The sequence below is a fragment of the Homarus americanus genome, unplaced genomic scaffold (assembly GCF_018991925.1).
Source record: "Homarus americanus isolate GMGI-L3 unplaced genomic scaffold, GMGI_Hamer_2.0 scaffold37032, whole genome shotgun sequence".
Taxonomy (NCBI): Eukaryota; Metazoa; Arthropoda; class Malacostraca; order Decapoda; family Nephropidae; genus Homarus; species Homarus americanus.
This window is the reverse complement of record NW_024731852.1, coordinates 6,008,922-6,034,788: the sequence shown is the minus strand read 5'-3', so window position 1 is coordinate 6,034,788 and position 25,867 is coordinate 6,008,922. Positions and strand designations below refer to the sequence as shown.

Genomic DNA, 25,867 nt, shown 5'->3' with positions numbered 1-25,867 from the left:
GAAACTTATCGCCGGGACTACAGCCACGTAGAGGCAGGACTGAAGCGGAAAAAATAGAGGTCGTTATAAGAGATTAGAGCCTTATTTTCTGTGTATATGCCGCTTGTACCTGTTATGATGCGTGTGCGCGCGCGCGTGTGTGTGTGTGTGTGTGTGTGTGTGTGTGTGTGTGTGTGTGTGTGTGTGTGCGTGCGTGCGTGCGTGTGCGCGTGCGTGCGTGTGTGTGTGTGTGTGTGTGTGTGTGTGTGTCATTGGACACATTTAAAAGCGTAAAAGAGAAAGTGAAACTAAATCACATAATTATAACACACACACACACACACACACACACACACACACACACACACACACACACACAATCCTTCGACGTCTTCCTCCTCTCGTTCGTAATCGTGGAGTTGTTTTCTCTAGGTCGTCCATCTCATGTTGTCGGTCGTGATTCGTCCATCTCATGTTGTCGGTCGTGATTCGTCCAAATTCGGTCGTAGGCGGTAGTTATATGTCATCATGTATGTCGCACGTCAGTTGTGATTATTATGTGTCGTATGTCAGTCGTCCTGTCATCGTTGTGTCGTTCTGTCGTCGTTTGGGTCATACGTCGGTCGTGATTTCCTCCTGTGTGCCGTACGTCGTCCATCGTAGACACTTGTGGCGCTGACTTACACTTATTATTGTTGTCATTCGTCGCTAAGTATCTTAAATTCATATCTGCGTTACGGATCATTTAATTCTTCTGGTGTATTTTTTTGTAATGAATTCTTTTAATTTTTAAGTAACTTTTATTTATTTTTTAAGTTTGGGACATTAAATGTATATAAAATTTGTGTATTATTTTTTTTATTTGGTACTTTGTTAATCAGTATATGCAGTTGTGTTTGGTGGTTCTCGCTCGCCTTCCACCTCACTATTGTACAGTGAAAAGGCTTCAATTGTTGTTTATTAACACTTGATTAATTTAACATGTAAATCAACAGTTAACATTAATTTTTATTTACAGTACATTGGATGAATATCTCCTCTCTCTCTCTAGCTGTAACAAACAATGAAAATGCAAAGGATCCTAATTTGAATACATCTGAGACAGAGAGAGAGAGAGAGAGAGAGAGAGAGAGAGAGAGAGAGAGAGAGAGAGAGAGAGAGAGAGAGAGAGAGAGAGAGAGAGAGAGAGAGAGAGAGAGAGAGAGAGAGAGAGAGAGAGAGAGCATAATTACTACAATATTTTGATTGGAACATTGGGCAAATGATAACAAGTAATTGGCATTAGGTTAGGTTGCGTTTCACTGGAAAAAACATCCCTCGTGCGAAAAACATGGTTAGCCTGGTGAGGCAAGGCGTGGACTGGGCTACCTAACTCAGCCAAAGAGGTGAACTTCCTTATATATAAGTACGAGTATTGGCAGGAACACCCAGTTAAAGAGTATAAAATGCTCTCAGAGTGGCTCAGTTAACTAGCATATCATGCTCTCTCAGTGGCTTGTTGACTTTGCAAAATACGCTCGAAGAGTGGCCTGTTGACTTGTATAAAACACACACAGTGGTTTGTTAACTTGCATAAAATGCTCTCAGCTGGCTAGCGTATAAATCTTTTTGAGTTGCCAACACACTGCCATTAAACACATTCTGAGTAGACATTTCATTGAGACAGAACACTGTGTGAGTGGCTTACTGGGTTAATTAACACGTTCTGCTGGCGGGTACTGCAGCTAAATAAAGTTAAACGCTCTCTTAAGTGACAAACTCGCTACCATAAACTGTACTGTGAGTGAACTAACAAAACAAGTGGCCTCTGTGTAATAAGTTGCTACTAAAAAAGTTATAAAACAATTACTTTACCGAAGTCGTTCACGGAAAAAAAGGCATGTAACCAGTCATCAAGAAGAATGAGGAAAGAAAATAGGAGAACAAAGACTACAGGAATTGATCAATGTTACTATAGTGTAGACAGATCGAACGTCGGCATCGTTGATAAGGGGACTGTGTGAAGGTAACATCATAGTAGTAAAATTGTCCACCGCTTCACTACCGAAAAATAACACCTATATTTTTTCTTTTTTCTTTTCGTTGTTTACCTCCATTCTGTCATTATCGTGAATTATTTATTCTAAATAATTAATCATTATTCTTTCTGATTCAAATATTGTAAACATAATCTTCACTAAAACGCCTGAAAAGAATGATGGACATAGGCGCCCTCTATTAAGCCCGTTCAGAGTTAATTATCAATATATGGTTCTCAAGGTGATTATGAAACGAATTTGTTATTATTGCTTCCGGAAAAATCCCAGCAATTGATGTTAAACTAATTGGACGGTAATATTAGTATGTCTTCAGTAACCATCTAGGAGTCTGGTACAAAGCATGATTATAGTGACAGGAAGCAGAATCACCAATGGACTACTAAGTTGATTCTTACACACACACACACACACACACACACACACACACACACAGCGATAACAATACCCTTAGGACTTTGGGGGAGGTCGGGGGGCGCGTGTTGTTGTAGGAGGACGTTTGGTGGTTGGTTCTTCCTTGAGGGTCATGAGCTTCTGTAGGAGTCGTAGGTTAGTGCCATCATACAGCTTGTTGAGGATATTCCTGCTGGAGGGGGAGTTCTTGTGGGTCTTCGTGTGCCACACGTAGATCTGTAACATTACACACACACACACACAGACACATTTAGTCATTCATATGCTTGTGTCTCGTGAGGGAGGAGGAGAAGGAGGCACAGGATAGCTAATGTGAGGGAAGAGGAGGGAGGAAGAGGGGGGGGAGCAGTATACATGTAGCTATAGGAGGGAAGAGGAGGAGGGTCAGTGTAGCTGATGTGAGGAAGAGGAGGAAGAGGGGAGCAGTATACATGTAGCTATAGCGAGGGAAGAGGAGGAGGGTCAGTGTAGCTGATGTGAGGGAAGAGGAGGAGGGTCAGTGCAGCTGATGTGAGGGAGGAGGAGGAGGATCAGTAGCTGGAGTGAGAGTCAGTGTAGCTGGAGTGAGGGAAAAGGAGGAGGTGGAAGAGGGTCAGTATAGCTTGCAGTCTTATAACTAATGGAAGGGGTCTTATAACTAATGGAACGAGTCTTATAACTAATGGAACGAATCTTACAACTAGTGGAAGGGGGAAAGGTCAGGTAATAAACATTCAAAATGGCGTCGAAATCATATCAAGACAGCGCACCATTTGGAGGCGGGAGGGGAGAGGAAGGGAAGGGAAGGGAAGGGAAGGGAAGGGAAGGGAAAGGAAGGGAAGGGAATAATAGAAATATTAGAGTTGATATAATCTTACGAATCTTGACCCAGGAGAGGAACTTACCTTAGTGCAGTTATCGGCTTTAAACTCCATCTCTTCCGGCTTGATCTTGAGGCTGGAGAGAAAGCCAGTTTCCTCATACCCCGCGGTGTAGGGCATCATAGCTTCCGGTACCTGTGTGGTATAGTGATATACAGTAGTGGTATATACATATAACATGTGGAGATATGGGTGTTGAGTACCTGTGTCAAGAGGGAAGGACTCAGTGAAGGAAAGGGATGATATTAATGAGGGAGAAGGTCAGTGAGGGAGAGGTGATGAATTAGTGAGGGAGAGTTGAGGTTTTAGTGAGGGAGTGTAGAGGTCTTAGCGTGGGATAAGAAGGGGTCTTAGTGAGGGAGAGTTGAGGTTTTAGTGAGGGAGTGTAGAGGTCTTAGCGTGGGATAAGAAGGGGTCTTAGTGAGGGAGAGTTGAGGTTTTAGTGAGGGAGTGTAGAGGTCTTAGCGTGGGATAAGAAGGGGTCTTAGTGAGGTAGAGGTGAGGCTTTAGTGAGGGAGTGTAGAGGTCTGAAGGCAACTTTCAGTCACTCGTTGCCAGGAGGAAGAGACCAAATGTCAGTCACTCACCGTCATCGTCTTTCACCGCCATCGACACTCACCGCCATCGCCACTCACCGTCAGGAGGAAGGGGACGGACACAGCAAACCCGGCCATGTCGACAGGGAACTTGCGGCCACCAATCCACCCGTCATACCAGGCGTAATATTCTCCCTCCTTCAGTACGGGCGTGGAGAGTCCCGCCTGAGTCACGAGGCCCACTGGAAACATGGATACCTTCTTCGTGTACCGCATCTGCCGGGAGAAACCAAATGAGAAATAGGTCGTGCGGTGTAAAGGTTGGCTTGTCGGGTGGTGTAAAAGTTGGGTGATGTAAAAGTTGGCTTCTCGGATGGTGTAAAAGTTGGCTTGTAGGGTGTTGTAAAAGTTGGGTGATGTAAAAGTTGGTTTGTCGGGTGGTGTAAAAAAATAGTCAGGTCTCAGTCTAAAATCTAGGGCCGGTCATGATGTACAAATAAAATCCACGTCAAGGTGTATAAAAGTCAGGCCAATTTTGCTTTCAAGGTCATGTAACGCAATATAGAGATCAGGTAATGTGGGTTAGTAAAGGTCACTTCAGGGTCAAGTTAAGGTCACGAACAATAGTTATGGTCATTAACGCATTCAGTAAAAAAAAGTACATATTTGCGCCAATCATTAGACATCTAAATAGTGATTATATTACAATTTATGTCAGTTATGATTCATATTGTTTATACGTACAACCTTTATGTATATTTGCATTATGTATGATCGATTACTGTCAACAGAAGGGAAGTTATGTCTGAAGAAGAAATAGTGATAATTAATTGGCAACAGAAAAGATCTCGTGTGAGCATTTTCATCCCTTAACAAATGAGCATCAGTACCGAAACAAACAAGTGAGCATCAGTACCGAAACAAACAAGTGAGCATCAGTACCGAAACAAACAAGTGAGCATCAGTGTCACAACAAACAAGTGAGCATCAGCACAACAAAAAATAAACGAACATCAACGCCACAGCAAACAAAAGAGCATTAGCACAATAACAAACAAGGGATCATCAGCATCACAACAAACAAGTGAGCATCAACACCACAACAAATAAAATAACATCAACACTACAACAAACAAACGAACATCAACATTACAAATACCAAGTGAACATCAGCATGAAAACAAACCCGCCGAGCCTACTTCCTCAAAGATGCGGATGTCGTAAGTGTTGTCGTCGTCAGCCAAGTACATGACGCCCTCGGTAGCGTGGTTGCGGATCCAGTCAATGGCAGCATTCCTGTTGGCGACGCCCTTGGGTTTGCCTTTGCCTTTGTATTTGGGGTCGTTGTACTTCTGCGGCATGGGTGCTGGTGAAGTGTGGACGTAGGGATGGGTATTAGAGATTTTGTGAATAATTTTTAGAACGCTTGATATAATTCCTAAAAAAAAAAATTATTGAAAACACACACACACACACACACACTCTGAAGAGACAGGTGTAGATGAACATAATAATAAAGGACACTATACAGTAAGAACCTTAGTAGGCCATGTGAGGCAGTTTATATTTACACCCTGAGCATTGTCTCATATTTATCTCTCAAGCCAAATATTTGAAACTTCCCGGTGTGACTGAGTTCCTTATTTTATTTCTGTTCTGAAGGCCTTTGGTAGCCTAGGAATGGGCTAAGTAATTAGCATTATTATTATTCATTACAGTCCTGGATTTTTTAACAATATTGTAAATTTATCAGTGATTTTTACAGAATTAAAAAAATAAAAGATAATCAGAAATGTTCAGGGTAGAAAGTCATTGGTACCTGACATATGCTGGAGGGAATAATAGACTAGTCCTTAATGGTTTCTTTTTATCATGGCGGCCGTCTAAAAAAATAAGTTTTTACAAAAGTTGATTTAACGGGTTTAATAAATGCTTGTATCTAACACTGGTTTAAGTTTTTACAAGTTCAGATCAGTACACGGTCAGTACTCATTGAGTCAGTTTTACAGATGTAATATATCATTATAATAGGATGTTGTGTTGACATATGCATGTCTAGTTATAAATAGTTCCAGGGATTGAAAACCCATAGATGTAATATTTAACATGACTTTGAATTATAAAACAAATTAAATTAATAAACCTAGCATTATTATTCTTAATTTTAAACAGTAATTTTTTTTTTATTCCTGAACCTTGCTTTTTCTTTGAGTTTTTAATGTTAGCTTTAAGGCGAGGTTAACAGGGCCAGGGGAAGGCAGAGAGAGACTTGGATGGATGAATGAAATTAAAAACTAGGTCCCAAGAGTGATACAAAACTTTAGATGAAAGATAAAAACAGCCCGAGAACATTCAGAATGGAGGACTGTGGTCGCCAACCCTCAAATATGAGGACGGTACTCCGAGGTTAGCTTACAATATCCAGGTTGAATCAAATTTTAGTAACACTAACAATGCGGTTTATGGAGCTAGTGTATTTATTGTTTTTCAGGTGAGGTACAAAACATATGCATTTTTTCAGGTGCAGGTGAAGTACTATACATGTATATACTGATCAGTATATGTACAGGTATTTCTTTCTCTTCATCACTGTGAAGTGTGTTTTAAATGAATTTAAATTTCATGTTTTTTTCAATGCAGCACCAGACTTTTTTTTATTAGATGAAGGTAATGTACCTATGTATTTTTTTCTGTAATTTAAAAGTAAAATCTATTTCCGATGAAAGCAAGGATTAATTATGTATTTATTCCAGCACAACTCATGCAAAAACAAATTTTCAGACAAAGTTAATGTAAATGCGATCTTCTGTTTAACACTCCTTACAGAAAAAAAAATGATTTGACGTCGCGATTCGTTCTTAAAATTACCTTTTTACTAGCTCTATGCTAAAAAAATATGGTAAGATTCATAAACTTAGTTTTTGAGCTGTTTTTGCGTTCAGAGAGTAAACCCTAATTGTACACTAAAAAGGTTAAGGAATTAGGTGTAAGTGAAGGTACTTACTAAGGAGGTAGGTGTAGGGGAGGCCGGTGTACTTGAGGTACTCGACTACCCGGGTGTTGGTAGTGTTGGTGTCCTCGGCGACGATCCAGTGGATGTTGGGCACGTTCATCAGCGTCTGGGCCAGCCTCGTCAACTCCGGGATCTGTTGACCACGTCATTGTTTACAGAACGTAACTACAGTATTTATTTTTGGGTTAACTCGGCTCCCTTATGGTATTGTCATAATGCACATATTTTATTCCTAAATCTGTATTAATTATGTTAGTATGTTAAAATACCACTTTTTATGATAGAATAAGAACTGAGGGTTACTGTAACTTTACTTTATACTTAAGTTATTATGTTACACAATATATTACTATGATACTATTTATTTCTAGATTAAATATACTGTTACACCTGGGAATAAATTACACCTATACTTTACTGTAGAATGACTGGGTTAACAAAGCTTAAGTTCGTTAGGTTAAGGCTCGGCTGGAAACTATTGTACCTGCACTTTATATTGGTATGATTAGGATAGGTAAGTTATAGGTATAGGGCTATTTATTTTTTCTCTTAATGTATCACTTTTATAGTAGACACAACGCAGAAATTAATGTAAGTTACCTGACTCTGCTGCCGCAACACGGGAATATTGTATATGAATCTGTTCCCGCAGTGACACTTTATTCTGAAAGGTTTCCGAAACTGATTTCGATTGCTGGTTCAGGATTCCCAAATATTTGCATAATTTCTTTGGCCACTAGCTGGTATAAAGGATCGTTTTACTGTCAGTATAGTCTTAGTGCAGTAGTGGTGCCATTATAACAACACTAGAATAATCGAGCCATTCACATAAGAGAAATGGGCGTAGAGTGCAGCAGCCGGATGGATAAAGCACTCGCCTCTTGCCCTAAGGTTTGCTTATTCAATCTCGGGACACTCCCGGTCCACCCAGCAGTTATTGGGTACCTAACTTTACAGTTGGGAAAGTGAAAGCTGTCTTAGTTCAGTGCCGGACACAGAGACTTATATACTGAAGACTTAGTAAATCTATACAGTGTGTTGTACTGTATATATTCTATACTAATGGTCCGTCATACCTATGTGGTCCACTTTTATCTCTTACACCATGGTTGAAGGGGGCAGGGAGATAACCCAAGTTGATAAATGAACTGTTCTCAGCCGTTACCTATGCCAGGAAATGGTAAGAGGGGCTGGAGGTAGGAGGTAGGCGGTTAGGGAGAGGCTATCGGTGGGGGATCACCTGCTCGAGGCGCTTGTAGGTCGGTGTTACTACGTAGATAGTAGGCAGGTCCTTCTTTGTTGTGGTCTGCTGTGACTGTCTCTCCAACATTTTATCTTGATGTGACAGTCTCTCCAATGTCAGTTTCTCCAGCACTTTATCCACCTGTAACAGTTTCTCCAACACTTTCTCCTGCTGTGACAGTTTCCCCAACAGCTCCACACCACCTGGGAAAGGAGGGAGGGGCAGGTGTTTGGTCAGGTGTGGTAACTGTTAGGTCGAACATTGGTAAAGTGTAGCAAACAATTATTAATTCTTAACTAATTGAATCAAACTCATTCTCGTCCATCCTTCCTAGCCAATTTGACAAAGATCAACTAAATCTAGATCAATTCACACCAGCTTGAATGTAAAAATGGGTCCCATAGTCATGACTGCTCGTTAGGGACGGCGTGGATACAACACTATATATATACTAAGCCTTCAGTTCACAAAGAAGCAGCATGGCCATTGCACTCGACCAACGTCGCTTCCTCAATTGTAAAGTTAGGTACCGGGATCAAACCAGCGATCCTTTTGAGAGATGGTGATCGTTGTATTCACTCGGCCTCCACAACCCAGCTTAAAATTGATTACAATTTTCAAGAGCTTTGTAAGACGTTTATGTATTTAATTAATAAAATTTCTACCCTTGACTTAAAAAAATAAAGGTGAGAAAAAGTCTTGTAATTTCCCAAACGCCTTTAATTCTTAAAATCATTCTTTTTTTTTTCTCCTTATGAAAATATCTTATATTTTCCTTTCATACCCCTTTAAAAATTTTCTAATTTGTCTACATTTTCTTGAAACAATTTTACATTTTGTCAGGAAATTCATGAAAAAATCTATTATAGTCCTATATTTTTTCTGAAATAATCTTAGTAGCCTTTGGGTTATTTTGTATTCTTAGAAAATAACTATTTTTCCTATATTGCGCTAAAAAAAATCCTTGAAAAAGATAATTCTGGAGTCTCATATTTTATGTCGTTAACATCGCCTCGACACACAGGAAACGGCACTAACACAAGTGTCAAAATACTGTACCTTCCAGCTTAGGAAAGTACTGTACCTTGCAGCTTAGGAAAGTACTGTACCTTGCAGCTTAGGAAAGTACTGTACCTTGCAGCTTAGGAAAGTATAGTCCTGTCCAGCTTAGGAAAGTAAGGTACCTTCCAGCTTATGAAACTCCTTCAGGAGACGGAGAATTGGGTCTTGGTCGTCCTGCGGCAGTTGTGGTCGCTGAGGTTGTTCGAATTGCTGCCGCTGTTCGTATCGCTGCCGCTGTTCGTATCGCTGCCGCTGTTCGTATCGCTGCTGATGCTTGGCATGCCTATCCTCCTGGTACTGCTGAGGCTGATAGTCCTCCTTCTGATGCTGCTGGGGCTGCTGGGGGTGGTGAATCTGTTGTCTCTCAAACAGGTATTCCTGCTTCGTGTGCTTCATCCTGAGGTTATCGATGATACTGAAGACGCTGACAGTCGCCGAAACTGCTATGAACAGCACCAGGATATTGTTCATTCCTCGCCTGGGGGAGAAAAGGAGAGAGAAAGAGAGAATATGATAAAATTACGTAAGCGGGTGAGAGAGGGGGGCAATAAATGAGAGGAACAGAACACAGGACGCGGTGGCGGAAAGGAGGACGTGATGGAGAGAAGGGTAAGAGGATAATATAATGATGAAAAAATGAGAGGAATAGAATGTAGGATGCAAAGAAGAGGGTGAAGGGAAGGTGGGTCTATGAAATAAAAAGAGGAGGGAAGATAGTGCAGAGGGCAGTGAGAAAAAGGGAGGAGGGAAATTGAGAAAGTATGAAGGAAGGAGGTAGGAAGGGAAGGTAAAATAATTATATGAAGAAAATAGGGAGGAAGAGAAGGACGCAGAATAAGGGAAGAGGGCGAAAGAAGAAATTTATTGCAAACATTCTCCTGCTCTGGTCTGATATTTCTTTACCATCTAAAATATCTTATCGTCATACGAATTTTAATGTCAGTAGTAACAACGGCCATAATGAGATAAGATTTGAAATAGCATGGGAAATCACTCAAGGTGTAAAGTTAATTGAAACTCCTTATTTTGTAGAGCAGACAGACTACAGGGTATGTACCTTGAGGGGCAGTGTTTGGCCAGGATTAGGTGTATAGTTAACATGTCTCCACCAGAAGTCACCACAGATACAGAGGGTGGCCTGACATGATACCCAGACTAACAGACTAAAGCGTTTTCGAATCTGTGGACGAGGGACGACGGTGATGTGGTATACCTCGACTTTAGCTCAACCTTTGATAATGTTCTTTATGAAAGACTATTAAGGAAAATGGAGGCACATGGTATTGGACGAGAAATTCAAAATTGGATTTAGGCGTGGTTAATTGGTAGCCAACACTCGTCAGTATAGATGGTATAAAATCCGACTGGGTTAACGTCACGTGTAGCGTACCCCAAGGCTCAGTACTTGGACCGTTATTATATTTTATAAACATTAATTACGCCGACATATAGGCGTTGACAGCAACATAAGCAAATTTACTGACGACACAAAAATAGGGCGAATAAGTAAATCCGGTGAGGACTCAGATTAATTACAGGAAGAACTAAATAAACATTTGGTATGGACGAAAAAATGGAAGATGCCAATTTATGGAAAAAAAAATTTTTTCTTAGGCTAGGGAACGAACACATGGAAACAAACTATCAGCTGAACAACATAGACTGTGAGAAAGATTGAGGTGGTAATGATAAATGAGGACCTAAAACCTAAACAACCATGCACTTATGTCTACGAAATAAAGCTGACAAAGTACTCGAGTTTATATCTAGGAGCGTTAGTAACAGCAGAATCGATTTTATCATTGATATATATCTCGCTATTCAGTTCGGTCACCGTATAGCCTACTATAGAATGAACATTGATCCCTGAGAAAGCATTCAGAGAAGGATGACAAAGTTAATCCCGGACAACTAGAGCGTTTTGAGTATTGAGACATTTAAGAAGACAGAATTTATATTCTCTTGGGAGACGTAGAGTAAGGGGCGATATGACTAATATATATATAAAAGGAAGATGGGGATGAACAAAGGCGATATAACTAAGGTACTTAAACTATCAAAATTTAAATCAAGAGCAAACATACAGCAATGGTTTTATATTTGATAAATTCAGATTTAGGCGGGAAGTAGGTAAACATTAGATGATTGGAACTAATTAACAAACACCGTCATTAAATCGAAATCACAGGAAAGCTTCAAATATAAGTTGGGCAGTTATATAAGTGATATGGGTTGAGTTAGGTAAGGTAAGAACATAAGAACATAAGAAAGTGGGATACTGCAGGAGGCCGACTGGCCCATACAGGGCAGATCCCTTTCACACCCATCCCAGCACTTCCATGTGCCTATCCAACTTCGTCTTGAAGCTCCCCAGCGTCCCCGATCCTACTATAGCACTCGGTAGCCTATTCCACATATCCACAACTCTATTACCAAACCAGTGCTTGCCTATATCCTTTCTGAATCGGAATTTATCTAATTTAAAGCCATTTGTTCTAGTTATTTCGTTATTACTGAGCTTCAGAACATCTTCCATTTTACCCTTGTTAATCCCACTTACCCACTTGAACACCTCTATCATATCTCCCCTAACTCTACGCCTCTCTAATGAATGCAAGCCTAAGCTTTTCAGTCTTTCTTCATATGGAAGGTTTCTAATATTATGGATCATTTTTGTCATTCTTCTTTGTACTCTCTCCAAAGAATCTATGTCCATTCTATAATAAGGACACCAGAATTGAACCGCATAATCCATGTGTGGCCTCACTAATGCTAGGTAAAGTTTCAAGATAACGTCAGCAGTTCTGTTACTCACACTCCTAGATATGAACCCAAGAATCCTGTTTGCCTTGTTGCGAACGCTAATACATTGTTTTCTAGGTTTCAAGTCGTTGCTAACAAATACACCTAGATCTTTTTCACAATCTGAGTTTTCTATTTCCGTGTTACCTAGTTTATACTTAACGTTTGTATTCGTCTTCCCTATCTGTAGTACCTTGCATTTATCAGTATTAAAATTCATTTGCCAGTCTACTGACCACTCATGTAAGGTATCTAGATCTCTTTGAAGGTGTTCAAAGTCACTGTCTGAATTTATCACTCTCCCCATTTTGGTATCATCTGCAAATTTACTAATCCTACTAGTTATGCCTAAATCAAGATCATTAATGAATATAACAAACAGCAGAGGGCCTAATACAGATCCCTGGGGAACTCCGCTTTTGACCGCACCCCAGTCTGACTTTAATCCATTTATGCTGACTCTTTGTTTCCTTCCGGTTAACCATGACCAAATCCATTTTAATAATGATCCACCTATTCCATGTGCTTCTACCTTCCTTATCAATCTCTCATGAGGGACTCTATCGAATGCTTTACTGAAATCTAAATAAAATATATCATATGACTTATCATTATCTACCGCTTCATATACTTCTGAGAAAAAGCTAAGCAAATTTGTGAGACAAGAACGTCCCAGGGTGAACCCGTGCTGAGAAGAATGAATTAAGTTGAATGTTTCAAGGTGGCTTCTGATTTTTGTAGCAATAATTGACTCTAGCAACTTGCCTATGATTGACGTGAGACTAATGGGACGGTAATTTGATGCAATTGATTTATCACCTTTTTTGAAAATCGGAACTACATTTGCAAGTTTCCAAGCTTCTGGCACTAGGCCCGATTCTAATGACTTATTAAATAAAACTGCTAATGGATTACTCAACTCATCTCTACATTCTTTTAATATTCTAGCATATACCTCGTCTGGACCAGGCGATTTATGAGGCTTCAGTTTGTTAATTACTTTAAGCACATCGTTACTAGTAATATTGATATTCATCAACATATTTTCTATACTGTCGTTATATACCTTATGAACTTCTGGAAACTGTGCTAGGTTTTCATTTGTGAATACGGAGGTTATGTTATGTTAGGTTAGGGTGAAATATATTGGGGTGTCTAATCTCCAGATGTTCCATAATAAAAATTTTGAAGTATATGATAATAAAATCTCGTCTTAAAGTGCAACACGTATTCCCTGTATTATTTATGGATCAGTGACCAGCTCTTCTTATGTCCTCCCTGTTACTTCGTCTTTTATATAAATATTTCATCATCTCCAGCATTTAGTGTCGACTGTGGTGATAGTTACCGGGTGATTACCATATGTTCTTAGCACTTACTCATCTGTTTATTTATGCCCTCTACTGTAATGAGAGATTTTAAGTGTAGAAAGTATAGAGAGAATATTTATTAGTAAGAGGAATGTAAAGAGAGGAAGTTTGGTAGCGTGGCCGGTTAGTTATTTACAATGTCACTACACTAATTTTATCTTATACGTCAATACACATATATTACCTTCTTACAAGACATCTTGTAAACACCACTTCGATACAACTATTTATTAATTCACTCAATGACATGGACACAGCAATATCAATATTACATCGGGGTTACTAGCACATTATATTTACGTTACTCGACACTGACTCTCGGACACAAGCATGAAATGAATACACTTCCCACAGTAGGTAACTCATTCTAGAGATAGCTCTGACAATGACTCACGTGTCACCTGACGGGGGCCCAGCGTGTGCATGCTGGGCTGCCTCCTATGGGAGACTCTGCTTAGCTGGTGACGCCGGGGTCTGGTCGGGAAGTCTCCCTCCCGACCAGGGGGTAGGACGAGTGTGACTCTGTGTGAGTGAACAGACTGACGACCCGAACGGGAGAGAGATGAGTCGAACCAGAGTGTATTGAGAATTTGAATCCAATGACGAATGACCTCGTGGGCAGAACTGCAGGGCCTTTATATGGGGGCCAAACAGCCGGCGTTTGACCTTTGCCAATTAACACTAAACTGGTTAGATCTGGACAGCTGTGTGTGGTCATGCCCGGGTTTTTCTTGGGCAGGTGTGGTTGTAGGTCAAGTCATCTACTAACTCAAGTCAGACGAGGTCAGGTCCCTTGGGTCCTGACCTAGGGTGTGTCAACTTGGTATGTTGGGGTACCACGAGGCCTGTAGTGTACTCGCTGTTATATGTGTTGTAATTCTCTGGGCTGAAAGCTATGGTCTGATAATCACTCATTACACTACCTACTCACACACACACACACACACACATCTCGTGGGCGTGGGAAAGCTATTGCAGTACTCCAGTGTTTTACTCGGAGATTATAATATGAAAATTAAAAAAAAAGTAATGTATAAGCTCAGAGAGAACCATGCTGAATCATTGGGTTATAGAGTCGAGCATGTCCCACTGAGTGAGCTGTATTCTAACGTCCTAAAGATACAGTACACGTCTCACTGGGAAGGCCCACCTATAGGCCAGAGAGAGGTCCGGAGCTAATGTGGATTGTTGCTTTGCTACGATAAGATTTAATCAGATACATGGATAATGGTCGGGTAGTGTCCTTTGTTCTGGATGTTTTTATCACACCACCACCAGTGTCACACCATCTCCAGTGTCACACCATCACCAGTGTCACACCATCACCAGTGTCACACCATCACTAGTTTCACACCAGTACCAGTGTCACACCATCTCTAGAGTCACACCATCTGCAGTGTCACACCGTCACCAGTGTCACACCATCTCCAGTGTCACATCATCATCAGTGTCACTCCAACACCAGTGTAACACCATCTTCTGTGTCACATCGTCACCAATATTACAGTATCACCAGTGTCACATCGATTAACCATTTACCGTTACAGAGCCGTTAACAACAGTACTGTTTACTAATGTTGACGTGCTGTACTCGCACTGGATACCCAACCAATATGACTGAATACAGGTCTATTTATCCAACATTTTTTGTCAGAAAATGGGACCTCTGTATCTATGTATTCGTTTAACTATGTGTTGTAACATACAAGTCAGTTTATGGAAGGGAAAGTCACTGCCCTCTGGCCCTGGGAACCTATCTATTTACCTATCTATCCATACATCAACATTTAATAAACGGTCAGGGCGAACCGGGCCCAGCACACCCCTCAATGTACTCCCTTCTCGTGTACAGTGAAAGACAATTTCTTTTATAGAGAGAAAGTGGAAAAGCTTTCAGACATGGTAGAGAGTGAGTTGTGTAAGTGATAAGATGCACATATTGCTACTTTCATCCTGTTGATCCCTCACCTCTCGTACCCACCACACTCAGGTAAAGGGAACGAGAAGACAAATTATTATCGATGCTGAAATCTGGCCCCAGTAACATTGAGAGCCACGGGTGTTGTCATCCTTGATATACTCGTATGTGTGTCACTCATAGTGTGTGTGTGTGTGTGTGTGTGTGTGTGTAATAAAATATTTATATATTATATAAATATTTGCATTATAAAAATATGATAAGGATCTCAAGCCAACATATCCATATGCGGATGTTCCATGGATGTGGATGTGACATCCATTAAGTTTCTATATATTTAGCTTCTTATCTTTCTCTCTATGTAACAAGTAGGTCAGGTTATGAAAAGTAGAGAAGATTTTTTAATCTGGCCCCTGGGAACAGGCGCCTGAAAACCTGTAATGTGTTTAGATGGGAATTTTACCCAGGGAGTGTCCTCAGCGTGGTAATGATGATGGTACTACTACTAATAATAATAAAGTTAAGAATGATGATGAAGTTGATAATAATAATAATGATGAAATAGTAACGATGATCCATTTATTTCTCTTTCAATGGTATAGATATGTAGATGATGTTCTTTGTCTTTGGCCTAGAAACAGTGACCCATTGGAATTTTTAGACAAGCTTAATGATATTGTCCCAAGTATCACATTCAAAATTGAAAGATAAATAAATGGATCCCTTCCATTCCTTGATATGCTTATCATGAGAAATGGCCAAAACTACAAATTTAAGGTATACAGGAAGCCCACACAGGTAGACAGTTTTATTCACTTTTTATCGAATCACCTGGAGTCTACCAAAATGTCAGTTTTTTCTGCTATGTTCTTAAGATGTCTGCGTATTTGTGACTCTGAATTTATTGACGATGAATTGAAACACATTCGTTCCATTGCACAGAAACTCGGGTACCCTTCTGTGTTTGTTGATCGTTGTTTTAAAAGGGCTAAAAAATCCTTTCATTCCTCTCAAACCAGGCAAATTCCTACACTTAAGAATATTTTGACTCTGCCCTATCGTAATGAATTTGTCCCGTTAGTTCGGTCCCTCAAGCTACTAAATATTAATGTTGTTTTCAAGTATGACTCAACCATTACCAATATGTTAATAAGAAATAGCCCAAGTTTGAATGTAAATGGAAGTGTTTATTGTATTCCATGTAGCAAATGTAATGGTAATTATGTAGGACAGACAGGAAAAACACTGCAGCTCAGAATCAAACAACATAAGTATAAAATCAGAACTGCATCTGAAAGCAGTGCCTTGTTCGTTCATGTTAGGAATAATAATCACCCCATTGCTTGGGAAAAAAGCTTAGAAGTATTTAAATCATCTTGTGTCACAGAAAGACTTCTGGTTGAAGCTAGTTTGATTAAGGAATTGAAATCAATAAACCTTAGTGATGGTCAGTTCAAAACTGATAATATGTTACATAAATTTATTTGTCAGTGGCCCAAGGTTAAAAATGCTTTGAAAACCTTTGATATAGTTGTATGATAGTTATTATGTGGGTCCCTTATTTGTGACCTGACCTGACTAGTCACGTCACCCCCCTTTTCTTAAGCTCCTCTACATGTGTGTTGGTGTGGGGATTAGTGGATGACATCATTATGACCTGACCTCATGTTTTTAAGGTCACCCTGTATATTTAAGCCTCTCTCTGTCCATGTAATCCAGTTGCCTCTGAAGATGTCTTGAATAAAGACGAAAACTAAGGTACTCCGTTGTTTCCCTTTTCCCGTGTGATTTTATCAAGATTTATCTTATCCACGTTTTCATTGAGGATCTACATGAAAAGATAAGATAAGTGTATTGACAGAGTAAATAACTAACACGGACACGCTACCAAATTCTTCATCTCTTTTACTCTCTTACTAAATATTCTCTCTATAGTTTATACACTTAAAACGCCTCATTATAATGCGAAACAGTATGGTGTTCCAAGGGAAGATAGTTCTGTGTAAATTGTTCCAGTACAAAACTCGGCCAGGATTGGGAGTTGTTGTTCACCACTGCTAGCAGAGTGTTGATCCTCACAGCATCACTTGAGGGGGCAGTGTCCTAGTGTCCAGGTGGCCACGCCGCCTTTTAAACCATACATTAGCAGAGTCAGGATCTCTTCTCCGTAAACACCGCCCACCCCCTAATCTTTGTTCGGGTAAGGCAGCAAAACGTCAGCACTGACGCTAGTGCTAATGCCAGCGGTGAAAACACTCCCAGCGAAGCCAGCACTTACGCCAGTGGCGATGACACTCCCAGCGGTAACCCCCCCCCTCCCCCCCAGCTGCCACATCTGTCGAGGTAACAGGTCGCGTGGTGGGCATCACTCGAGAGGACGATCTATGTCATGAGATCCATGACACCCTCTCAGCGCTCACGCCAGTGGTGATGACACTCCCGGTGGTAGACACCAACCCCCCCACCCAGTCGCCACATCTGGTGTGGTAACAGGCGGCGTGTGGGGTGGGGGAGGCACGTGGTTGTTGGCACCAACGATAAAGCCAGCGGCGATAACACTAATGATAATACAAATGGCGATGACATAATTTAGATAACTGATAATAATCGTAATAGTATTGTGAATGTATAATTATGATTATATCTGATACTAAATATAATGGTAAAGAGTAATAATAGTAGAATACACGAACTAAAAATCGTTCATATTGTGATAAAAACGCTGAATGTTGTGTAGATGTATAGTTTAGGTCACACCAATTCATTTTAGCTACAGAGCCTCAGTGGTGAAACGTGATTTTGAAGCCTGGAACCCTCAACGTCACAGAAACGTATTGATTTTACTGATTGCACATCAGTTATGTGATAAGATAGCAGGTTTAGGCCAACTTTAGACTGTCTTTAGTGTTTTAAGGACATTGTAGACTGCCTGCGGCCATATTGCATCACTCTGAAGATTGTATTTTAAACTTTTAAACCTAGCATTATGTTTTCACTGAGATGGCAGCCTTATCTTCAAGAGAGTTGTTTTGCACCTAACGTTAATCTCCTAACAGAGTTTTATTTTTAAATGATGACTATGTTAGCCTCGCTACAGGATTGTGAGGTTTTCAGTAAGTTTCTGTGTGTGTGTGTGATACAAATATGAAGGAATCTGTCATGCATGTTAAATTTGGGGTTAAAAGTTACCTTTAATCCTTACGTAGAATCATTACGAATTTCGTTTCACACATACAGTACATGTAACTACCAAGAAAGGAAAGGTATGGCCTAAGTACAGCACCAAATTTAGTGTTTTTATCAAAAAGTGAACGATTCTTGGCTTATGACCAGCTTGTGTACTCTGCTATAATGGAATCAAGTAAAATAATGATAATACTAATACTTATTATATTATTATTATTATTATTGTTATTATTATTATTATTAGTAGTAGTAGTAGTAGTAACAATAATATAAAAGAAATTGTAATGACAAATCAACAATGGAAAAAATAACGTTTATTATGTTATGTTACTTATGGATAGATTTCATATTTTGGCAAATTAGGATAGATCTGGTAGGTAAGGATAGACTACGTAGAGCTGGTTAGTTTGACTAGTATAGAATCTAATTTTTTAGGTCAGTGTAGAATAGATTTGGCCATAGGCTCTGAAAGTGATGTAAATCTAACCAATAATCGCCCATTAAAGCACTCAAGAGTAAATGACTTTGAACACCTTCAAAGAGATCTAGATACCTGACATGAGTGGTCAGTAGACTGGCAAATGAATTTTAATACTGATAAATGCAAGGTACTACAGATAGGGAAGACGAATACAAACGTTAAGTATAAACTAGGTAACACGGAAATAGAAAACTCAGATTGTGAAAAAGATCTAGGTGTATTTGTTAGCAACAACTTGAAACCTAGAAAACAATGTATTAGCGTTCGCAACAAGGCAAACAGGATTCTTGGGTTCATATCTAGGAGTATGAGTAACAGAACTGCTGACGTTATCTTGAAACTTTACCTAGCATTAGTGAGGCCACACATGGATTATGCGGTTCAATTCTGGTGTCCTTATTATAGAATGGACATAGATTCTTTGGAGAGAGTACAAAGAAGAATGACAAAAATGATCCATAATATTAGAAACCTTCCATATGAAGAAAGACTGAAAAGCTTAGGCTTGCATTCATTAGAGAGGCGTAGAGTTAGGGGAGATATGATAGAGGTGTTCAAGTGGGTAAGTGGGATTAACAAGGGTAAAATGGAAGATGTTCTGAAGCTCAGTAATAACGAAATAACTAGAACAAATGGCTTTAAATTAGATAAATTCCGATTCAGAAAGGATATAGGCAAGCACTGGTTTGGTAATAGAGTTGTGGATATGTGGAATAGGCTACCGAGTGCTGTAGTAGGATCGGGGACGCTAGGGAGCTTCAAGACGAAGTTGGATAGGCACATGGAAGTGCTGGGATGGGTGTGAAAGGGATCTGCCCTGTATGGGCCAGTCGGCCTCCTGCAGTATCCCACTTTCTTATGTTCTTATGTTCTAAATCTACCCAATAATCGCTCATCAAAGCACTCAAGAGGAAATGACGTCACGTAAACCTACCCAATAATCGCTCATCAAAGCACTCAAGAGGAAATGACGTCACATAAATCAAACCAATAATAATCGCTCATGGTGGACTCAGCGCTTGTATAGGTTACTACTTTACCTTAATATTCACTAAGAGACAAAAAAAAAGACCAATATCCTCCTTTTAATAAGTTATTGTGTCACTGTCATGGCCTTGAGGCTCGTGAATGTGCCACCTGAATCACCTGATAATATACTAAAATACACAACGGGGGAGGGGGTAATCGACACTACCATCCAGTGTAATTAATACCTTGTTGGGAGGAGGGGAGGGTTCATACTGAGTGTGAGTTGGGTTCACTAAAGATACGTGTTGATTTGATTTGGTTAGAATTGGTTATATGCGTTGGGTTTGGTTAAGTTTGGTTACCTGAATTTGGTTTGGTTGTTAAGTTAAGTTTACTTTCGATTTAATTAGAAGTTAATTTTGGCAAGGTTAGGTTTAGTTATGTTATGTTAGGTTAGGCTAGGTTAATATTGGTAAGGTTTAGTTAGGTTCGGATAATTTACGTTTCGTTAAGCTAGGTTAAGATGCCTTATTGTTCAGTCAGGTTAGGTTAAGTTAAGTGTTAAGATAATTACAATTAATGTTACTGTATTAAACTCTGTCACTAAACTTGTAGTAGATTTCGCCCCTACAAACGCTGTTTGTCGCTGAGTAGCCGACCCCGCGAATTCCACAGTGTATGCCTCGTGGTCTAGGTCAACCAGCGCCGCCCACGGAGCGGGGGTCAACTATCTACCCACGTCTACCTCCGCTATAAAAGACCTGACCTCATGGTGACCTCTCGCTTCTTCTAGCTACAGCCGCAGCAAGCTACACCACCTCCTACGCTGCTGCCTGGCGGCCCTCGCTCCCGCCGGCGAGAATGGCGACCCACAAACTTGTCCTCCTCTGAGCATCCTCACCAACCAGCTCTCTCTACATCACGCTTGTAACCACGCTGCCACTTCCCAGCACCAAGCTGACGTTACATAATCATGATTTTAAACTGGTCAGCTTTGATGTAACGTCACTCTTTACAAAGGTCCCAGTTGATGATTTACTAGAGTTCCTCATAGATTCCCTGGATAACATTTCACTGCCCGTCTCGAAAGACGACTTCATCGAACTCATCAAACTATGTATTAAGGATTGCAAATTCGAATTCAATGGGGAATATTATGCTCAAAAATATGGTATGGCAATGGGTAATCCACTCTCACCTGTATTAAGCAACCTATATATGGAATTCTTTGAAAAGCAACTATTAAGTAATATTTTACCACCCTCAGCAGTCTGGTTTAGATATGTTGATGATGTATTATGTCTCTGGCCATGTAATGAGGACCTAAAAGCTTTCCTGCCACAACTTAACAACTTAGCCCCCTCGATCAAATTCACTGTGGAATTAGAGCATGACTGTAAATTGCCATTCCTAGACTGTCTGATACACAGAATAGGTAACACTTTTAAGTTCAGTATTTATAGAAAACCAACTAATGTGTGTTCATACATTCATTATTATTCTGCCCACCATAATAAAGTCAAACAGTCAGTATTTTCAACAATGTTTTTACGTGCCTTGAGAATTTGCAGTCCGGAATTCATCGATGAGGAATACAAATATATATATAATATTGGCTCAAACCTTAAATACCCTAGATCTTTCATAGACAAATGCTTAAACATTACTAAGAAAACTTTTTATAGAACTGATCCCAAGCCCACCCATGACCATAAGAATATCTTAATATTACCATTTCACAAAAATTTCTCACACATTCCTGCACAGCTAAAAACCTGGAACGTCAATGTGGCATTTAAAAACTCATGCACTGTTAAACAAATGTTAATCAAGAACTCCCCCAACACAGAATTGGTTGCATTTATAAAGTTCCTTGCAAGGAATGTAATATGTTTTACTTAGGCCAGACAGGTAAAGATCTTGCAACTAGAATTAAACAACACAAATACAGTGTTAGGACAGGCCAGGAATCCAATGCTCTGTTTGTTCATTTGAGGGATAACAAGCATTGCATTGACTGGGATAATGCCTCCTCAATATTACCATGTAATTCAATTGATAGTAGGAGCATCATAGAATCTAGTCTTATTAAACATACCGAAGCATTCAACATGAATTTGAGTAACGGCATGTACAAGCTGGACAATTTTGTAATTAAGAAGATTTGTGATCAGGTGAGAAGGCCGGGTCACTTGACCATCTGACCTGATCACCAACCGTTGTGTGCTATTTAAAGAGTAGTTGGGTCATTACCTAATACCTGACCATTGTGGACCTGGTCTCACCCTCCTCTGTATATATACACCTTGATTTGTATTACTCTCTCTAGTCTGTACTCACCCCTGAAGATGTGAATTACACGAAAGCGCTTGGGAACTTCGTGTTTTCTTCTTTCCTTGTGGTTATCAGCATATATATATATATATATATATATATATATATATATATATATATATATATATATACACACACACACACACACACGAAAGAGACACATGAAATGAAGAGGGAGTTTGTTACTTACATGTTTGAAGTGTTGGAGGAGACTACGACGGGTGGTGCTGTCCTGCCCGCTGACAGACTGTATGTGTGTGTGTGTGTATGTGTGTGTGTGCGCGCGCGACCCTACCCCGCCCCCATCACCCAATCCCCACCTGAACCACACCACACTACAACCACCACTTTATCTCAACCACACCCACCACCCGCGTGCCAGGCAATCCATTGTTGGTATTGTACAATATGAGTCATGCCGAGGGCCAACTACCCACATCATGGACCAGCAGTATTGTTGTACCAATACCGAAACCAGATACCAGATGAACAACGATGCCATAGAGAAATCTGACTGCGAGAGAGATTTAGGAGTAATGATAAGTAGGAACCTTAAGCCAAGTAAACAATGTGTTTTTGCTCGTAACAAGGCTAATAAAGTACTTGGGTTCGCTACAAAGGAGTGTTAGTTACAAGACTAGCGAGGTCATCCTAAAACTGTATCTTGCTCTTGTGAGACCACCTGGATTACGCAGTTCAGTTCTGGTCACCGTATTACAGAATGGATATAGAATCCTTGGAAAGAATTCAGAGGAGAATGACAAGACTAATCCCGGGCATTAGGAACCTTGAGTATAGAGACAGGTTAAAGCATCTTAATTTGCACTCCCTCGAGAGACGTAGAGCCAGGGGCGACCTGATAGAGGTGTATAAGTGGAAGACAGGGCTAAACAAAGGGGACATTACAAAGGTACTCAAATTATCCAACCAGGAGCGAACTCGTAACAATGGTTTTAAATTAGACAAATTTAGATTTAGGCGTGAAATAGGTAAACACTGGTTTGGAAACAGAGTAGTGGATGAATGGAACAAGTTACCAAATATCATCATTAACTCGAATACGCTGGATAGCTTCAAACATAGGTTGGATGCTCATATGAGCAATAGGGGTTGGGTGTAAACGGGACTGCCCAGTATGGGCCAATAGGCCCGCTGCAGTTTCCTCCATTCTTATGTTCTTATGTCCCATATCACTAACCAGCTGCCTGTGTAAAACCTATGAGAGGATGGTTCTTGGCAGACTCTTATCTAGAATCAGATAACACGAGAAAAGATTGGACCAATACGGTCAGACTCCGGCGAGCTCACTGATAACGACGGAGAAATGAGCAATAATTTGAATAAATATTTTTCAACAGTTTTCACCTCCGAAAATTTAAACATGATACCCGAGGCACCGACTCTATTCAGAGATAGTGAAGAAAACAAATTAAGTGAGATAGTAGTGACCAATGCTTGATGTTAGTAAGCAAATGAACAAACTAAAGCCTAATAAGTCACCTGGTCGATGAGATATTTGCCAGAGTATTAAAAGGAATGTAAGGGAAGGCTTAGTATGCCCTTAGCAAAGTTGTTTAACATGTCCTTAAAAACAGGTGTAGTACCAGAATCCTGGAGGATAGCGAATGTAATACCGATTTTCAAGAAGGGGGATAGATCACTATCTTTTAACTACCGCCCAATCAGTCTAACATCAATAGTAGGCAAATTACTGGAAGCAATCATTTCAAACTCTATTCGAAATCACCTGGAGAAGCACCGATTGATCAATGATTCCCAGCATGGCTTCACAAGCGGACGTTCTTGCCTAACTAATCTATTAACATTCTTTTCATCAGTTTTTGAATCAGTGGACGAGGGGCACAATTATGATGTGGTATATCTCGACTTTCGCAAAGACTTCGACAGAGTCCCCCACGAAAGACTAATTAGAAAGGTAGAAGCTCACGGCATCAAAGGTGGCATCCTTAAATGGATTAGGGCGTGGTTACAGGACAGAAAACAGCGAGTGAGCATTAACGGCACTAAGTCCCATTGGAGCAACGTCACAAGTGGAGTTCCCCAAGGCTCAGTACTTGGACCATTATTGTTTATTATATACATAAACGACATAGATATCGGCATAGACAGCAACATAAGTAAATTTGCTGATGATACTAAAATAGGACGTGTTATCAAATCTGACGAGGACTGGGCAAAACTACAGGAGGATCTAAACAAATTTTTCGAATGGTCTGAAAAATGGCAGATGACATTCAACATCGACAAATGTAAAGTACTCAGTATAGGAAATGTAAACAGGGAAACCAGATACCAGATGAACAACGATGCCATAGAGAAATCCGACTGCGAGAGAGATTTAGGAGTAATGATAAGTAGGAACCTTAAGCCAAGTAAACAATGTGTTTTTGCTCGTAACAAGGCTAATAAAGTACTTGGGTTCATACAAAGGAGTGTTACTTACAAGACTAGCGAGGTCATCCTAAAACTGTATCTTGCTCTTGTGAGACCACACCTGGATTATGCAGTTCAGTTCTGGTCACCGTATTACAGAATGGATATAGAATCCTTGGAAAGAATTCAGAGGAGAATGACAAGACTAATCCCGGGCATTAGGAACCTTGAGTATAGAGACAGGTTAAAGCATCTTAATTTGCACTCCCTTGAGAGACGTAGAGCGAGGGGCGACCTGATAGAGGTGTATAAGTGGAAGGCAGGGCTAAACAAAAGGGACATTACAAAGGTACTCAAATTATCCAACCAGGAGCGAACTCATAACAATGGTTTTAAATTAGACAAATTTAGATTTAGGCGTGAAATAGGTAAACACTGGTTTGGAAACAGAGTAGTGGATGAATGGAACAAGTTACCAAATATCATCATTAACTCGAATACGCTGAATTGCTTCAAACATAGGTTGGATGCTCATATGAGCAATAGGGGTTGGGTGTAAACGGGACTGCCCAGTATGGGCCAATAGGCCCGCTGCAGTTTCCTCCATTCTTATGTTCTTATGTTCTTATGTCTCCTAACATAAATGGCTTCACCCATGGTAAAGGTGTACATAATTGCATCACCACATTCCTAACTGTGCATGGTGATGAAAGGCAGAGATACACCACATTTCTTGACCTAAAAGCTGCATTTGATATTGCCAATAGGCAACTGATATTGTACGAACTAGCCAAAATGGATATAGGAGGTCGGCTGTTACACTGGATAAGTGGTTACCTAAGGCATTAGGAACCTTATGTATAGAGACAGGTTAAAGCATCTTTAATTTGCACTCCTTGAGAGACGAGAGCGAGGGGCGACCTGATAGAGGTGTATAAGTGGAAGTCAGGGCTAAACAAAGGGGACATTTCAAAGGTACTCAAATTATCCAAATCCAGGAGCGAACTCGTAATGGTTTTAAATTAGACAAATTTAGATTTAGGCGTGAAATAGCGTTACCAACATCATCATTAACTCGAATACGTTGAATTGCTTCAAACATAGGTTGATACCTATATGAGCAATAGGGGTTGGGTGTAAACGGACTGCCCAGTATAATAACAGGGCCCGCTGCAGTTTCCTCCATTCTTATGTTCTATGTTTTCACCGAAAACACTCACTTTAGATGAAAAACAGTGTATTTTTACTTTAGCTTTTTATTCTTTTTCAC

General features: G+C 40.1%; 1 protein-coding gene across 1 annotated transcript; it reads right to left on the bottom strand.

The window, feature by feature from the left end:
• Window positions 1-801: 801 nt before the first annotated feature.
• On the bottom strand, window positions 802-22,457 carry LOC121867969 (galactosylgalactosylxylosylprotein 3-beta-glucuronosyltransferase P-like). The gene is made up of 8 exons (XM_042368145.1): window positions 22,394-22,457; window positions 9,266-9,621; window positions 8,079-8,284; window positions 6,830-6,971; window positions 5,025-5,191; window positions 3,925-4,101; window positions 3,314-3,424; window positions 802-2,645 (listed from the first exon to the last, which is right to left on the bottom strand). Coding segments are annotated over exons 1-8 (1,341 nt in total). The 5' UTR covers window positions 22,396-22,457; the 3' UTR covers window positions 802-2,465.
• Between the last annotated feature and the right edge of the window lie 3,410 nt (window positions 22,458-25,867).

What these genes read in the sequence shown, in the direction of transcription:
- LOC121867969 (XM_042368145.1), bottom strand. An exon ending in GGAGTTTCATAAGCTGGAAG is followed by an intron (nt 8,285 to 9,265) that starts GTACCTTACTTT and finishes CTCCTTTCCCAG; the next exon opens with GTGGTGTGGAGCTGTTGGGG. An exon ending in CCCCTACACCTACCTCCTTA is followed by an intron (nt 5,192 to 6,829) that starts GTAAGTACCTTC and finishes ACACTTCACCAG; the next exon opens with CACCCATGCCGCAGAAGTAC.